Here is an 18,784-nt window from a genome sequence, read left to right as displayed (position 1 = left end):
TGAGATAGAGAGAAGGGGAGGGGCAGAAAGAGAGAGGGAGGAGGAGGATTTGGTGTGGGGCTCACACTCACAAACTGTGAGATCATGACCTTAGCTGAAGTCAGACACTTAACTGACTGATCCACCCAGATACTCCTTAATCAAGCAATTTCTATTATATACTTTAAGAATAAGGTGAAGGGCGCCTGGGTGGCTTAGCTGGTTAAGTGTCCGACATTGGCTCAAGTCGTGATCTCACAGTTCATGGGTTCAAGGCCCATGTTGGGCTCTGTGCTGAGAGCTCAGAGCCTGGAGACTGCTTTGGATGCTGTGTCTCCCTCTCTATCAAAAAGAAACACACACACACACACACACACACACACACACACACACGAATAAAGAGAAAGGGGGGTGCCTCGGTGGCTCAGTTAAACATCTTACTCTTGATTTTGGCTCAGGTCATGATGTTACGATTTGTGAGATCAAGACCTGTGTCAGGCTCTACACTGGCATCACAGAGCCTGCCTGGGATTCTCTCTCTCCTTCCCTCTCTTCCCTTCCCTGCCCATGTGCTCTCTCTCACTCTCTCTCAAAATAAACAAACATTTAAAAAGTGAAAAAAAAGAATAAAGAGAAAGTAAAATCAGATAATGAAGAAATAGAGACTAAAGTGAAGGGCTACATTACTGAGAATACAGAAGAAAGGACACAGATTGATAAGCAATGATACCTCCTCACTAAATATATAGCAGGGGTAAATATAGACCACATTGCTCCAGAAATTCATAAGAGAACCAATTTGTGTAGTTCATTGGAAAAAGCACTTGCCTCATAACAAAAAAAAAAAAAAAAAAAAAAAACCAAACAAACACCAACTCTCTAAAGTAATACTCTAATTTCAACATACACTTGGGGGAAAAGAAAGCTAGTTCAAATTCCTTTGTAGAACAAAATTAAAATTTGGGTGAATTTATAATTATGAAAATCTGGGGATGCCTGGCTGGCTAAGGAAGTATGCAACTCTTGATCTTGGGGTTGTGTTTGAGCCCCATGTTGAATATAGGGATTGCTAAATAAAGAAATAAATAAACTTAAAAAAAAGAAAAAGAAGAAGAAAAGAAAATGTGTCTCTGGGGATGCCTGGGTGGCTCGGTTGGTTAAGCATTCGACTTCAGCTCAGGTCATGATCCCATAGTACGTAGGTTTAAGTCCCATGTTGGGCTCTGTGCTGAAAGCTCAGGGCCTGGAGCTTGCTTCAAATTCTGTTGTCTTCCTCTCTCTCTGCCCCTCCCCTGCTCACGCTGTGTCTCAAAAATAAACATTTAAAAAAAAGAGAAAATGTGTCTGTTAAAAAAAGAGACCTCCCACTCTTTTTATTAAGTGCCCATCACCTAAAAAATCTACATTAAAAACAAACAATTATGCACACTTGGGTGGCTCAGTTGATTGAGCATGGAACTCTTGATTTCAGCTCAGGTCATGATCTCATGGTCTTGGGACTGAGCCCTGCGTTGGGCTCAGCACGGAGCCTGCATGGGATTCTTTCTCTGTCCCTTTCAGTCTGCCCTCTTCCACTCACAAACCCACATGCTCTCTCTCAAAATGGATAAATAAACTAAAACAACAACAACAAACAATTAATGGAAAGTTACTTGCCTCTGATGTATGCACCACGTCACGATCCACCAACTCTGAATCAATTGCCATGAGAATTCGGAGATACAGATCTACGCCCCTTGGATTTAGGTCCACTACTGAGAGAATGTCAAAAAAAAACTTGGGCCATCTAGTGAGATATTCTGTAACAAAAAGCAAGGCGAAGACTTGGGCTGCTTTATTTCGTATAAAGGTCTTCTCTGGTTGGGGATTCAGCATCTGACAAACAGAGAAATTGTCCATGAAATTAAATGTAAATGGGAAACTCTCAAACATACTGTTTTCCTATTTATCATCGATAGGCAAAAGTTCACCAAACCTCAACACCGTCTAGATTAGCTGTGCAACAAATATGCTTGAAAATTACCAAAGTATTTAAGTGATTACCCAGGTGGAAAACAATCAAAGACGCTATGGATGCCTCTCTTTCTCACACTTTTAGAGAAAAGTTTTATTACTTTTTGCTTTTACCAATTGCTTTTCTTCTAGCTGTTTGCTCTTTAAGGAAAATAAAAACTCTAGCTGCATAACTGCTTTGTATGTTAAGATTAGTTAAAATTGACAAAAAAAGAACACAACATGAACAAAGAACTCTAATGGCCCTGTTGTAGATGGCTCTTTGTGAAGAGAGTGTCCAGGAGGGCTCACCTTTAGGAGGAAACAAAATATCTGTTTCTCTCAAGTAGTTAAACAACAAACCATATTAAAACCAAGATTTCAACAATGTGTCATGGAAAGCCGGACAGTTTCAGTTATTGATATAATTTTAAATTATTGCTAGGTTTTCTTTATACTTATGATCTTTGAAATCAGCACTTTCTAAAAGACTATGGGATCGAATGGAGGATACATGTTCAATATTTTTGAGGTAAAGTTCTAAACTCTTGCAAAACTAAAAATTTAACTATCTGGCAATTCAAGGTACTGAATAAAATTACTATTTTACCTGAGCTTGAAGCCAAGATATGAGCGTCTCCCTAATTAGTTGTTGTTGAACAGTAGTTAGTTCTGAATATCTGTCCAAAACAGAGAAGAAAAATAATAACGCCTATATTTGGTGCCTATGGTTTAAAAAGCAATAGCCTCATATATTTGAAAGGGAAAATTTATGTAACACTTAATTACTTAAAATTTCCTAAAATAAATTGATAATGCTGCTCATCATAGCTTTCAAGAAAAGACGGGGTGGGCCTGGTAGGGCGTATATTCATCACTGATCTTAGTTTAAGGTTCAGCTCATGTTAAAACAAAATGGCAGCTGTGGAATTTCTCATGTGGAAATGGAAATATGGCTATGTTTTAAAGTCTGTGGCTTACAAAATAAATCAATAGGCAAACTAAGGGTCCTCTGAGCAGTGATTTACTGTTTTCTGCTTAATTATGGCAGCTTTCTGAATACAAGTGGCCACACTGCCACTAACCTCTAAGAGAGTTATCATGTAGAAAACAGGTTTGGTGGCGCTAGATCTTCTGATTTTTCCAGAGAAGCTTGAAATCTGATTTGTTCTGTGCAACGTCTAGATTTTTAATTATAACCAATTAAGTCAGTATTTTTAAAACACTTTGGGATAAGTCAAAACACATCTATAAACTGGATGTGACTTGTACACTCTCAATTTACAGCTTACGATTTTCCCCGAAAAAAACTAATTTAAAAATTTTCAGTCAAAACGGTGAGGAAAGCCTTACTTGTATTTAACTTGATGTTCTAGTACTTGAAAGCAGAAAAATTTTATGTGATCATCACTGAAAAAGAAAAAAGGAAAATCAGATTAGTAGAACAAAATTTAGAGAAAACAAATCTAAAGTAAAGTACTAGTGAAACAGGTGAAAAGTTTCTCAAAGGAGGCCTTTGGCTTACTTTTTACTTCTTGATCTCAATCATTACACTTATATCTTTTTGTTTAGAACTTAAAATATTATACAATGCTGAATATTTCCATTAAATCTGATAAGCAAAATAATGAAAAAATTAAGATGCACCTTAAGTATACTGCTTTGCAAACAGAAGGCATTCCCCCTAAATTCTAGATGTTTGGATCCCTGTAACAACTCCTACATTTTATAATAGAAGGCTAGAGGTAGAATGACAAATGGTCAAATAGCCAGAGATTGAGTCAGAGACAGTAATTGAAATCATACTTAAAATTCAAGCCTAGACAGCTAGAGAGCCAAATCCAAAATGAGCAGGGTCACTCAGACTGGTAATTCAGCCTCAAAATTCAGACAAAAAAACAAGTTACAAATATACTGCCCTTATAAGAAGGGAGGAAATATCAGTATCTATCAATTTTCTACTCTCAAGTGTCTCTCTAGGGGTAATGCAGAGTTGCAGTGAACCAGCTACAATCTCTGACTAAATCCCTTTAGAGAACAACAGGGGTTCCTAGGTGGCTCAGTCGATTAAGTGTCCAACTCTTGGATTTCAGCTCAGGTCAAATGATCTTGCAGCTCGTGGGTTGGAGGCTCCTGTCCAGCTCTGCGCTAGCAGTGTGGAGCCTGCTTAGGATTCTCTCTCTCCCTCTCTCTGCCCTGATCCTGCTCTCTCTTTCTCTCAAAATAAATAAACAAAACAAAACAAAAAATCTCAACAATAACAACAATCTGTTCATCCAGTGTAGTTTGTCTGGGCCAGGCTGAGTCAGGGAACAATTTTTCATATATAAAGCTAACTGGTCAATACAAGAATAGACAATATCTTAATTTGGACTACATGAATTAACTAAAAATAATTTCACATACAAAAAGTTGAAAGTCTTTAAAAGTTTTGTTCGTTAGGTTTAATTAGCATCTCTTCAGAGAACTTAAGGCTTCTATTCTTACCATGGATGACATTGAAGCTTTAACTGAACTCTACAAGACTTAGATTTTCCAATGAAAAATATACTACAGAAATCCTTTTAAAAGCCAGATCTTATATATGCTCAGGCATATAGTAGATGTTCTCAAAATTAATTCTAAGGTGGAGCACTTGGTTCCAACCGTAAAAGTTGGTAACTCAGAGCACAACATGGTGGGTATGCCAGCTGGAAGCCATCAAGAACACCCAGGAGTATCAATTTCCACCAATGAAATTGGTTGTTTGCTTATCCTAAGTCAGCTGTGTTTCCCTAAGCCTTACTAAGTCAATTGTACCTCTTTTCTAATTAAGTAACTTAATTAACCATTATACAAACTAGCGAAATGAGTATGGAAGTTCCCATTTTTAAAAAAAAAAATTAAGTTAAATGCTTTAAAAAGACTTCATAGAAAGTGACACCGCAGAAAGGAGAAACCTTAGAACACTAATTCAAAGTGATACATTCACCCCTATGTTTAAAGCAGCACTATTTACAATAGCCAAGATATGGAAGCAGCCCCAGTGTCCACTGACAGATGAATGGACAAAGAGGTGGTATATATACACAATGGAATATTATTCAGCCATAAAAAAGAAATCTTGTCATTTGTAACAACATGGATGGAGCTAGTGTGTATAATGCTAAGTGAAATAAGTCAGTTACAGAAAGACAAATACTCTTATGATTTCACTTACATGTGGGATTTAAGAAACAAACAAATGAGCAAAGGGAAAAAAATAAAAGATAGATGAATCAAGAAACAGACTCAATTACAGAGAACAAATTGATGATCACCAGAGGGGAGGTGGGTAAGGGAGTGGGTGAAATAGGTGATGGGGATTAAGGGGTGCACTTGCCATGATGAGCACAGGCTGACATAGGGAAGTGCTGAAGCACTATATTGTACATGTGGAACTAATATAGCACTGTATGTTAACTAACTGGAGTTAAAATAAAAATTTCAAATAAAGAGGCCTCTGGGTGGCTGAGCTGGTTAAGTGTCTAACTTCAGTTCGGGTCGCAATCTCATGGTTTCTAAGTTTGGGCCCCACGTTGGGCTCTGCACTGATAGCTAGAAGTCTGCTTCAAGTCCTCTGCCTCCCTCTCTCTGCTCCTCCCCTGCTCATGCTCTTGCCTTCTCTCAAAAATAAACAAACATTAAAAAAAATTTTGTTTTAATTTTTTTAAATAATTTTTTTTTCCTTTTTAAGTTTTTAAATTTTATTTTAGAGAGAGTGTGCCAAGCCAGGGAGAGGAACAGATGGGGGTGGCAGGGAGAGAATCGTAAGCAGGCTCCACACTCAGCACAGAGCCCAGTGCAGGACTCAATCCCCCAACCCTGGGATCACGACCTGAGCTGAAATCATGAATCAGATACTCAGCTGACTGAGCCACCCAGGTGTCCCTAAAATAAAAATTTTAAAAAGGGGGCACCTGGCTGGCTCAGTTGGTTGAATGACTGACACTGGCTCAGGTCATGATCCCATGGTTTGTGAATTTGAGCCCCAGGTCAGGCTTTGTGCTGACGATGCAGAGCCTGCTTGTGATTCTTTCTCCCCCATTTATGCTGTCTCTCTCTAAGTGAATAAATAAACAAACAAAAAATTAAAAACCTTATAAATGGAAAAATCCTTCTGCATATTTAATGTGGGCTAGATAACCAGGAGACTTGGAGAGGTGGGGGCAAAGAATAAGTCTAGGAATTGGCACTCCTGTTCTTCAATCCACTAGAGGTCCAAAGTGGAAACTGTAGAGGATGGATTATAGATCTAATCAACGTAAGAATGATGTGGTGAGTGCTAGTGGCATATAAAGGAAAGATTGTGGTCCAATATAAAGAAACTGGTAATTGAATGTTTATATACTCTAAATTTTTTAATATACTTTAAATTAAATTAAAATAAAAGCTTAAGATACGCACAGTTTATGACTACCTCCTTTGCCAACTTTTTAGAAAACCATCCTTAAGAAGTTCTCACTGCACTGTATTCCTGCTGGGATCTGCCATCAGGTAGACAGCATAAGGCAAAGGGCAGATTTACTGAAAAGTCAATCCTGGAATGGCCAAATTATTAGTTTACTATTTTTCTCATTTCTACACTGAATGGTTTTCCAAAAACACAACCCATAAAATGTTTTTATGAAAATATTTTCCAAATACAGGTAAATTTAAGAGTTCTATCAGGTTCACAGAAGTTTAAATTCTTCTCAGTCATGCAAATTTTGTTTTAATTACCTGTATGTCCTTTGGGCCAGAGCTTCAGCACAAACTTGCCAGGCATCTGGGGAAATCTTTAACTGCTCAAAATAGGCCAGGGCCTGTAAGATTGCAAAGTTGAAAATGCATTTGGAATGGTCAGTCTCAGTGCCCTACTGATACTAAAATATTCTGAGTGGCAAACGAAAAAAAAAAATCAGTCACACTAAAAAAAAAAAAAATAGCTAAAACACTGAATCTGGCTTCTGAATATGTGCAACTTAGTGATCATTCCTAGAAAAAAGGCTAAGTAAAAAGCAATTCTATCAGTCAGATACTCTTGTTTCCTTACAGCAAAGACCACAACACAAAAATGCCCTGCAGACTTCCGTGAGTAAAGGAACATTAAGAGAAAAAATCACAAGTGCTTTGTCAAGTGCTATGCTCCTGGGGAATATGCAATTATAAAATGGTATATAAAGGGCATTTTTCCTATTTAATAGCAAATATACTATTAAAGAGGTGATTACAAAATTAGAGTCCAATTACATGATATGAATTTTGGAAAAGTACCAACAACTGAAAAGCTTTAGGAAATGTTTCTCATTTCTCTGCTTGTGAATTCAGGGCTTTGTTTAAGACTAAGTATAGTCAAGAATGGATGTAGCACCAAGTCCATGCGCTCTTTACTAGACTGCTGGGAAAATGGGAATGACTTCTGCCACTGTCCAATTAGCATGTCGCAACTGGCATCAATGACAGATGCAGACGGCACGTAGGACAATGGACAAACAGTAATCCTAACAGGCTGTAAAGGATCTCAAACAGCCAAGAAAGTTACACAAAAACAGTGCTAGATAATTGTAAAGCAAATGATATACTGATATAAACTCTGAAATGATGTAGAAAGAACATTAAGCATTAGAGGAACCTAATTTTTATTAGTAAATATTTTTAAAACTATGGTTTGTGCTCCAATAGTGATGAAATAAATTGTATAGGTCTTGATCAGCAATCAACAAAAATGAAAGAATATCAGCACACTGCACATAATATTGTGTAAACTGTTTCAGTTATATATATATGTACATGTGTATAAATACACATTATATATGTAAAAATATATTTACTCATAGATGTCGGTACACACACACACACACACACACACACACACACACAGAGTCAAGATGGTGTATGTCAAAATTTTTCCTTTAGAAGTTAAAAAAAGAAAAAAAAGCCAAAAAGCTACCATAGTTAGGTGATATTCCTCTACTATAATTGTATGAATGAGGGATGAAGCAATGGATTTTCATATGTGGTCTCTCTGGCTGCTCCCACAAGTATATATAATGGCCATCTTTGAAAATTAGCAACAGAAGAATCCAGGCTGCTGCAGAGAATCTACTTCAGTTGTTGTCGAACAATATTCCATGAAACATAGGGTTTCCTTTGGGAACATTTATTGTCCCATTTAAGGACAAGGTGGAAGTCAATCATGGATGTTGCTTTACCATCTAATATATCACTTACCAAAAAAAAAAAAAAAAAAAAGTGGGGGAGATTCAGCTGCTACAATTATCACTGATGTATCATTTTCTTTAAATAAGCAAGTTTTAAGCCAAAGACTGTGATTCCATTAAAAAAGTGAAAATAACCTGAAGGTTTTCAGTTTTTAACTAAAGTCCTTGCACCCTGAATCCACGCGTTCCTAGCATTTTAAAATAAAATTCTGTGGCAATGATGAACAAGTCAAAGCTCTGATCACCTATTTCTTCTGTTTTGTACCTTTCTTCTAATGCTCTACTGCCTCTAAGTGGCAACAGAGGCACTTCAGCGACTGCCCCTGTAGCAAAACAGAACTGTAGCCACACAACTAAGAATTGGGGTTGGCGGACAGTTGGTTTACAAACTGAATTAGTGTCCGAACTATTCATTTCTAGCATCAGAACTGTGAGAACTCACTTTAAGATTCCTTCTTTTTTGGGGCACCTGGGTGGCTTAGTCGGTTAAGCGTCCGACTTTCGCTTAGGTCATGATCTCGCGGTTCGTGGGTTCGAGCCCCGCATTGGGCTCTGTGCTGACTGCCAGCTCAGAGCCTGGAGCCTGTTTCAGTCTGTGACTCCCTCTCTCTCTGACCCTCCCCTGCTCATGCTGTCTCTCTCTCTCCTAGAAATAAATAAAAATATTAAAAAAAAAAAAAAAAGATTCCTTCTTTTTTATCCTAATTAATTCCATTACTCAGGTTGGCTTAATGGGATATCAAATTAAGCCTGAATGTGGATGCTTAATACATGCCCATGACTGACAGAACTCAATTTTACTGATAAAAGCATAGCTTTATATTAAAACCACTAACAATGCATTTGGTTTACTTTTCTAAAAAAGAAAATATCGCATTTAAAAAATCTGTTGGAGAGGGCACCTTGGTGGCTCAGTCAGTTAAACATCCGACTTGTGCTCAGGTCACAATCTCTCAGTGTGTGGGTTTGAGCCCTGCTTCGGGCTCTGTGCTGACAGCTCAGAGCCTGATGCCTGCTTTGGATTTTGTCTCTCTCTGTCATTCTCTCTCCCTTTCTGTCTGTCTCTCCCCTACTCACACTCCATTTCTCTTTCTCTCAAAAATAAATAAACATTAAAATTTTTTTAATCTGTTGGATTGTGGTATTTAATAAAAAAACAAATGATTTCCAAGAAGGATCATAAAAAATAACACAAAAGACTAATAACTAAACAAATAGTAAAGGGCTTTTAATCATAGCCATGCAATACCAAGGTAAACATCTATTATACTTCAACCATGTGACTAAGGGTTTGAAGGTAGGTAGCTTAAACTCCTATCGAAAGAAATTTGTCTACACAGAGAAGTCATGATTTTAAATGCCTTCTGATGTCCTAGTTTGTTAGGTATCCTGTAACTAGCCAGATAATTTAAATCTCAATTCCTGTTATTTCCCTTGATATGAAGGACTGATTACTTATTTTAAACAGCAGAGGCAGGAAATCGTATTAGAAACTACTTGAGATTTTTTTTAATACTTAAGAAAATTCTGCTTAAATAAGCACAACAAAAACTGCAATAATATTTAGTAAGATTGTTACCCTCATTTAGCTCATTTGTAAAAAATATCCTTTGCTATAAAAAGTGGAAAGAGAAAATTATTCTCCTTCCACTTAACATATACTTCAAAACACCCACATCTTTAACAAACGTAATTATAGGCTTGCTTGTTAAATTCTTCTATCATTCAGCGATAGCCATGATTACAGGTGTAGCCTACATTATGTTTAATTGTTTCTATTTGTCCAAATATCCCAGCGCCTCATGGATTCCTTGTCATCTAACCATTTCATGTAATCTAAGACATGGCATATGCTAACTGCTAATTTACATGTCTGCCTGGACTAAATAACAAGGATGTGAAGTATCACTAACATCAGACCAAGCCAGGCAATGGAAAGATAAAATATGCATGTCTGTCACTATGGAAAGTCCCTCGAAGAGTCCTTTGCATTACAACTTTTAACTAAACAGAAACAATGACTGATGTCACACAGAGAGCCGCCTTGAATCACACGGGATTTCAATACTTGCTGAGCCAACTTTTAAAACACAAATCACAATGCTGTTTCTATATTCAGAATATATTCAAGTACATCAAATTTGTTTGTCTCTGTTCATTTCTACTCAAATGAAATCTTTACCCTCAGATGTATCTTTAATTCAAGTCCTCTGATGCAAATGTGTGGTAACCTTTAAAAAATTATTAAGCTGACTTAACTTACCCTTTGTCTGAAGTCTGAATCAGCATTTGGATTTAGCCCTAAGAGAGCCTGTTCATCCATCCCTGCTGCTATTCTTGGAGTTTTCTGATTACAACAGGCGTGCCCTCTGATCCCACAGAAGAATCCACAAACATCTGCACACACACAACGTTGAAAGAAAACATTTGATAAACAAAATTGATACTTATCCAGAATATCATAATAAGCAGATAACATTATGCAAAGAACTTAAATGTTAAAAGAACTTTTTTGAAACTATCCAAAATTACAACTAAAGAAGCCTAAGTCTAAGAAACACTAAAAGTACTCCACAAATGTGTAATTTCTAAAAACCTCATGTATGTCATTAAGGTTCTCAAATTTTCTTATTCTTTAAGATCATCAGTTTAGAAAGTAATTTGATCCTCCTTTAAACAGAAGCATCTAATTTATGCAGTATTATTACCTCCGATACTTGAACGTGCAACTGTGCAACTACATTAAAAAAAAGACAGGTCTAGATTATCTTATTATACTAATTTTCATACTTCCATTTATCAATATCACAAACCTTTAAAAAAAAAAATACAAAACTTAGAATGGCTGACTGAATAGTGACCTCAGAGTTCAAAGTCCTTACCAGAGTGTCTACCAAGTACTTCAAGACAAGTCAAACGAAAGCGGAAGGAGAAGAGTGAAAAACCAGGGATTTAATTTTTAAACAGACTCTCTTGACAGCCTATTTTAGAAATGTACCTCACAAAACATTTTTTAATAGTAGCTATAAAAATTAATAAAGACCTTAATACTATTCTTAAGAATATTTAGTCTCTGGAAAGCAATGCACTTTTTCACTATCATATGGTCTAACATGCTCAAATAAGAACATGATTAAGTCCCGAAAGGCTACTTGGTTTTTGACACATATACAGTTGAGGAAACAGGGAAAAAATTCTAAATGATGCGAAAATCACATTTATTCCCTCAATACCTGTGAGGCAGAGAAACCAGGACTACTGCTCACATAAAAAGGCTCCAGGGTTTTGTTTTGTGTGTGCGTGTGTTTTAATTATCATAAACCAAAGAGAAGATCAGAGCCTAAAGAAGCCACAAGTCTAAAGGCAGGGGATGGGGGTGCATAGCCTTTTTGCAGTGGTGAGGCCAGGATCCATGAGGACCCCGCCTACAATATGCTTTTCTGGTCTCCCCCTGGACTGGGTTATGTGCAGAGAGTCCTTGGACAGTGAGGCTCAGCCCTTTCTTATTTCCATCATACTTGCAGACTACAGCAAGGCAGTGTAGCCCCCTACAGACCCTCAGGATTAAGGTGCATACTCTTTTGAATGACTCCCTATTCCACGGTCCAACCCAGCAAGGCCGGTGGTATTTGGCCTTTCATCTTTGCACTCACTGCTCTTTTCTTGTTACTTTGTTAACCCCTCCCTGTCCTTCAAAATTCCGCTTAGAGAGGTCACCTCTTTCAAGAACACTTCTTTGATCTTCATTGTCCAATTCTCCCAAACTGGATTAAATACCCCTCTTACGTGGCGAGGCGCTGCCTACTTGTTTTCTCTTCGTAATCTTGAAGGGTAAGGACTGTCTCAAATATTCATCATTATGTCTGTAAGTCATAGTACGACATACGCTTTGGTTTGGAAATTCCAATCTAGTCATTTTCAAACTTGGGGCCACATGGACTAGGGAATCTGAAAATGAGAGCCCTTTCTATGAAGTGGGAAAGAGACCATCTACCTCAAAGTTGTAAAGACCTTCATGAGATAACGTTATGTAAAGGATGCCTGGTACATAGTGGGCCCTCAATAGGTTATTTACAATTCAGTTTGTCATATGGGGGATGGGGACTACTTGGAGTAGTCTAGATATCATATACTTAAAAAAGGGCATTGGAACAGATTGAAAAACATACAAAAAAAGGAAGGTTTTCTTCCCTCCCCCATGCCAAAAATGACAAGAAAATTTAATGATGATTCCTTGGAAAAATGCACACCGAGAAAATCTGAGTTTCTGTGAATCCCATATTAAAAAGTCCTATAAAATCTTCCTTGAATTTAGGGAAAATTGCTTAAGCGGAGTCACTTTAATTCTACCAAGTGAAACAGCACTGGTCTTAAAAAAAAAAAAAAAAAAACTGGCCAGTAAATAACTAAGGAAACATAAACTTGTTACAGTTACCGGTGCAGAAAGAATCCCCCACAGGAAGGCACCTGGATAAAAATCAATACGCAGTGGAACATAAATAATCATAAAATGGTAAATTACCTACCTATGTGTGCAAACGAGAAAAGTTACAACCCGTGCGAAAAGGTAACAATTCCCTCCATTAAGGGTTGTGCATGAACACTTAATGTTCTAACCAAGGCACAGACGTGCAGGCTTAAACATTTGTTACAATGCAACAAACATATCAGTTATGAATCTAGCAAATGTTGTTGGGGGGGAACGCAAACATACTGAAAAATACTGAACCCTAACTTTTCCTCGACAGCCATTAAATAAAAGATCAAACAAACTGGGAAGGTTCCTCCACACCTACTAAAGACTGTTCAAAAGACCAGGGCTGAATCTTTCCAGTCTTTTAACACCACGCTGACAAGTCGCTTTAATAAAACGTAACTTCCCCCAGTAACAACTAATTAGCACTTTCAAAAAGTCCTTGTTTCTTCTGGTTACAGGGAAACACCACGCTTGACTACTCCCGCAGAACTGTGAAGAAGGGAAGAGAAGAAATGGCGTGTCTGTGCTGGCAAAATTACTACACCGAAATAACACTTTTCTCTTTGATGTCCTGGGGCGGGGGGGTGGGTAGCGAAGCAAGTTTGAGGTCTCTGCAGTTGAAACTGGTGGGACACGCTGCTATTACAAATGAGGCTAGCCACCTTTACTACATTCGGGGCCACAGATGAAGCCGACCCTCCTCCCTCGGCGGTGCCCCCTCCACCCCCCGCCCTGCCCCTCCCCGAAAGGAAGCCTCGTGGCAATTCGGGTGATGAAACACCAGGCAACCGGCGGCCACGCACTCCGCGGCGACGGCCGCAGTTCGTACCCACCCCCCACCCAGTCCGCCCAGCCTTGGGGCGCACCGCCCCGGGCGGCCCCCGGCCCGCATCCCAACCCCGGCGTGGGGGCTCCCCGGGCCAGTCCGCCCAGACAACTTCCCCGCGTTCTCGGGCGGACCGAGGCGGACCCGAGTCCCGCCGCCCCCAAGCTCCGAGTCACCTTCCCTATCACTCCATCCCGCCTCCCCGCCTGCACTCCCGAGGGCTGGTCAGCGGAGCGGAGCGACGCCGCACGCAGGGAGCGGGGAGAGCGGCCCTGGTCCTTGTCGCCGTCGTCCTCCGCCACGGCCGCAGCGCTCACGCCGGAGACAGAGCTGGCTGGGGCCGCGCGCCGCTCCGCGTCCCCTGGCGCCTTCTCTTGCGTGGCGCCGGACCGGCAACCTAGCAAGCAGGCGGGCGGGGTCGGCGCCCCAGGAAGGGAAAGAGCGCGAGGGGCCGGCTAACGCCGCCGCCGCCTCCGTCGCCGCTGAGTCAGCGCGAAGCGCGCTCCCCGCGTCGGCGCCGCGCGGGCCAGCACCAGCAGCCTCATGGAGTGTGCAGACGGCAGCCCGCGGGCCCAGGCCGGGAGCCTACAACTCCCGGCATGCAAGAGGCAGGCGGCGCTTCCGGGCGCTCGCCGGGGCCTGTGGTGCATGCCGGGAGGGGGTGTCCCGCGCCGAGTCCCACCCCTGCCGCCTACTCCCGGTGGTCACACCGCTGCCTAGCACGCTCCATAAAGGCTTCATCAGGTTAGCTGGTGGATTGGGGTGCCGAGCTCCTGAGATCCAGATGACGTGATCCAAACCACATGTGATTCGGTTGTTTAATTGCTTTTCTAGGGACCCACGTGTTTAGAGTCTAGGAGCGTGAGGATCCACTCAGGAGCGCTGAAAATTCTTAAAAATTTCACTTGGAACGTACTAACATATTGTCATTCATGAAAAGGAGAGCATTCTTAGGGAGTTCTACTCGTAGGTTACTTTTCTGGTAGTTGCTTCGTTTATTCAGAGGCAGTATTGGCTCAAGCCAATAGATTTGAATCCCACCCCAAACCCATCTCTCCACACCACATGCTTGCTGACCTCAGTTTCAGGCACTATACATGATCTGTGTTTCAGTTTACTCATTTGTGAAATGGAGACAATAATAATACCGACCTCCAAGGGTTCTTGTGAGGATTGAGTTAATATATGCTTTTGCACACAAATGCTCAATATTTAGGTTTCATTGTTGATTATTCACTACTGAAAACAGATTAGGTAATAGTCATGCAGACCAGTGACAAACAATTTGGGAGGGAAATTCAGAAGAGATGTAGAATAAAATTAACGTAACAATTTAACAGCTACATTTAGTGACTCACTACCTGCAAGACACTATACCACTCATATATACAATATTTTCAATCACTGTTGCATCACATTTGTAACTTTAAAATGTCAGGCAAATACTCCTGCCCTACTTCAGTGTATATCTGGAGTTTAGCACATAGAACAGCGCCAGGCTGTAATTCAAGCTCAATTAAATAGATAATTGCATTGATTCTTACATTACCTGTTAGGTCAACTATGGACTATGGGAACCCAATACTAATTCTAGTCTGAGTGGCTCCAGAGCTTTAATATGTTCAGTTTATTCACCTTACCATCTACAGCTTATCTAGTTTATCTAGAAATATTGGCCTTTTATGGTAGTTCAATAACCTAGAATTTTAAAAATCAATTTTGAAAACACATTATTTTGAAACCTTATATGGGGCAGTTGGCTGGCTCAGCTGGTAGTGTATGTGACTTGGAGCCCCACACAGGGGGTAGAGATTACTTAAAAATAAAATAATAATAAAGATGAAACACTTGGTGGACTCTAATTGAGGAGGACCCAAAAGGGTTTTTAAATATAAAATTTATTTTATTTTTTTAAATGTTTTATTTATTTCTAAGAGAGAGAGAGACAGTGAGTGTGAACAGGGGAGGGTCAGAGAGAGAGGGAGACACAGAATCCGAAACAGGCTCCAGGCTCTGAGCTGGCAGCACAGGGCCCGACATGGGGCTCGAACCCATGAACCGTGAGATCATGACCTCAGCTGAAGTCGGACGCTGAACTGACTGAGCCACCCAGGCGCCCCTAAAATTTATTTTATTAAAAAAAATTTTAGTATTTATTTTGAGAGAAAGCACAAATGGGGGAAGGGAAAGGGCAGAGAGAGAGAAAGAGAAAGAGAATCTGAAGCAACCTCCAGGCTCTGACCTGTCAACAGAGAGCCTAATGTGGGGCTCAAACTCACAGACCAGGAGATCATGACCTGAGCTACCCAAGTGCCCCTAAATCTTACCACTTTATAGTCTAGCTTTCTCATTTCAGACTAACATAAAATACCAGTAATCAAAATGTTGCTGAATAGGGTCACCTGTGGCTCAGTACATCAAACAACTGACTCTTGATTTTGGCTTAGGTCATGATCTCACAGTTCATAAATTCAAGCTCCACGTTGGGCTCTGAGCTAACGGCAAGGAGCCTGCTTGGGATTCTCTGTCTCCCTCTCTCTCTCTGGCCCTCCTCACTTGCATGCACTCTCTCTCTCAGAAATAAATATGTATTTTTAAACGTTGATAACACTGTCATTATTTTAATTTAAAGCATGTATGCTTAAATTTAAAAAATTTAAAGCATGTATGCTTGCATATAGCAATGTTTTTACATATTAATTGCCAACATTTTGGAGCATTATGTGGCAGAAACAGTTTTTTTTTTTTTAAGTTTATTTATCTTGAGAGGAAGAGAGAGTGCATGTGAGCAAGAGAAGGGAGAGACAGAGAGAGGAAGAGACAGAATTCCAAGCAGTTTCTGAGCTGTCAGTGCAGAATTGGGGCTCCATCTCATGAATGATGAGATCATGCCCTGAGCCAAGGTCAAGAGTCGGATTCTTAACTGACTGAGCCACCCAGGTGCCACTGTGCCTATAACAGTTTTAAGTGTTCATATGTTAATCCTCACAACAACTCTATGAGGTAGGTACTATCATTATCCCTATTTTATAGATGAGGAAACTGAAGTACATAAAAAGTAGCAGAGCTAGGATTCAAACCCCCTTAATATGTACTGGAAGGTTATCACTAGGTGGTGAGATTGCAGATGATTTTTTTTCTTCCTTGTACATTTTTGGATTTTTAAGAATCCTCCACAGTGACCAGGTAGTATTTTCATAATCAGAAAAATATTTTAAAAACATGACTCTAAAGGAAAAATGAAATTGTTTCATTCACTCTTTGAGCATTTAATGAATGCTGTCCCTTATGAAATAGTTCCAGATTTTTATCAACAGGTTTGTTCAATCATTTCTTTGATGTTGCTTTTTCTTTACTTCTTTTATGTCATGAATATATTTTAATATGATTTTGTTTTGTATTAAAATTGTGTGGTTGTCTTACCTATGAGTAAGTTCTTGAAGACTGAAAAGTCTTATCTTGATTCTGTATATGGATAGTAATTCCTCAGTAAATATCTGTGAAATGTATTGAACTGAATAAAAAATAATACAATTGTGAGCGGCTAACCACGGAGTTCTGTGTCAAATTCTCTTCTTCATCTGCTTCATCTCGATGCTTGTTAAGCCCAGTGCCATTGTCATCAAAAGCTCATTCATTCATGATGGGTTTCCTGGCAAAGAAGTTGGAAAATAGGTCAGGCAAGCCATCTTTACTGCTCCTGGTCCAATCATTGGTTTCTTTTAGAGGAAGTGGGTATGTAGCAGGAAGCCTGAGGCAGAATGGAGCATTATAGCATTATTTAGTAAAAGAAACAGTTTAAAAAATTTTTAATCCAAAGCACTGCATAGTCCATTAGGCTTCATTATAATGACATCTCTCCTCCATGTCAGTTCATTGCTAATTGTTAATAGATATTTACATGGTCAGTATCCATTGATACTGAGCAGAAACACCAATTCCTAAATGACACCTTTAAAAATTCAGGTTTTATATGCCTCCTACAGATTTCAAGTATCTTCCTATGCATACTGTCTATTTAGTTTCAAACCTGGAGATGGGGACACTTGGGATCCCTATATTGAAGTGTATTTCTAGTTTGAAATCCTTATAGGATTCTTATGACCTTTGGCCCGCTGATCACTTATCCATCAAAAACACAACTAAAAAAAAATGGCATTCTTTTTTTGTATGTATATATGTAGATTAGATTTTTTTGTCTTGAGCATTAATCTAAAGTTTAAAAAGTTAGGCTAGCATCCAACAGAGAAGAATTTGGTGTTATCTTGTATATGGGGAACCAGATGACCATATATATATATATACCAAGAAATTACACACTAGTTCATTTATTTATTTAAAGTTTGTTTACTTTTAAGAGAGAGCTAGCATGCTTGCCCGAGTGGGGGAGGGGCAGAGAGAGGAGAACAGGGGATCTGAGGCATGCTCTGTGCTGACAGCAGAGCCCAATATGGGGCTCCAACTCACAGACCATGAGATCATGACCTGAGCCAAAGTCGGATGCTCAACTGACTGAGCCACCCAGGTGCCCCTCAATTTATTTTGAAAACACTTGTATAGTGTTTACTCTGTTCTAGGTACCTGTTATAAAGTACTTCAGAAACATTGTTAGCCCTTAAAATAACCCTATGGGGTTGGTACTATTACCCCCTTTTCATAGATGGGGAAATTAACGTGTGAAGAAATTAAAGTAACTTGTCCAAGATCATTTAGCTACTGAATGTGAGAGATGAAAATGGAACCCAGGTCATCTGGCTCTACAGTCTTGTGCTCCTAAACTACTGTCCTTTCAAACTAATTGAATTGACCATCCCTCAACCTAAGGCTACTCTGTTCTGGTGAAAGTACTTCTGGTTAAGAAGAGTGCCTCTTGGGATTAGTTCTGGGCAAGTAATGTTCTATTACTTTTGATAGCTTCATCAAGAAACATCTATTAAGTGCCTGATTGCACTGGAACTGTATTAAATGCTTCTTGAGTTTAGATGGACTTAAAAGAGAAATAGTAATTGCCTATCTCAGATGTATTTATGTTAATTATCCACAGAAATCTTACCAAAAGATAAGACAATACAAATATGAATACATGTCTAGAGGGCTTTTAGAATTCATAATTAATTGCATTTGATCCTCACACCAACTCAGTGGTTGGCCAGGCAAGTATTGATAGTTTCATTTTATGGATGATAAAACTGAGGTCCAAAATGGCTAAGACTTTCCAGAAATGTCACAGATACTGAACAACAGGGTTCGTGCTATAATCCAGTTCTCCTGACTCCAAATCTAGTGATC

The 18,784-nt window shown here is 39.4% G+C and overlaps 1 protein-coding gene across 7 annotated transcripts in view; it reads right to left on the bottom strand.

Moving 5' to 3' along the window:
- The window catches only part of XPOT (exportin for tRNA), a 163,577-nt gene that overhangs the window by 24,004 nt on the left and 120,789 nt on the right, over window positions 1-18,784 (bottom strand). For 3 of the 7 annotated variants that reach the window (XM_039234300.1, XM_039234301.1, XM_039234303.1), the window contains 6 exons: window positions 16,919-17,147; window positions 10,456-10,589; window positions 6,712-6,794; window positions 3,325-3,381; window positions 2,582-2,651; window positions 1,636-1,854 (listed from right to left, as the gene is read on the bottom strand). In XM_039234300.1, the coding sequence (XP_039090231.1) occupies window positions 1,636-1,854; window positions 2,582-2,651; window positions 3,325-3,381; window positions 6,712-6,794; window positions 10,456-10,515 (489 nt within the window). In that variant the 5' untranslated portion in view covers window positions 10,516-10,589; window positions 16,919-17,147. Of the gene's footprint in view, window positions 1-1,635; window positions 1,855-2,581; window positions 2,652-3,324; window positions 3,382-6,711; window positions 6,795-10,455; window positions 10,590-12,984; window positions 13,368-13,671; window positions 14,042-16,918; window positions 17,247-18,784 lie in introns of those variants that run through there. The other 4 variants (XM_039234302.1, XM_039234299.1, XM_039234305.1 and 1 more) reach the window with 4 other exon arrangements.

Source organism: Hyaena hyaena, unplaced genomic scaffold (assembly GCF_003009895.1).
Source record: "Hyaena hyaena isolate Hyena2069 unplaced genomic scaffold, ASM300989v1 scaffold_87, whole genome shotgun sequence".
NCBI classification, from domain to species: domain Eukaryota; kingdom Metazoa; phylum Chordata; class Mammalia; order Carnivora; family Hyaenidae; genus Hyaena; species Hyaena hyaena.
The sequence above is the reverse complement of the archived record's forward strand: the minus strand, read 5'-3'. Positions and strand labels throughout refer to the sequence as shown.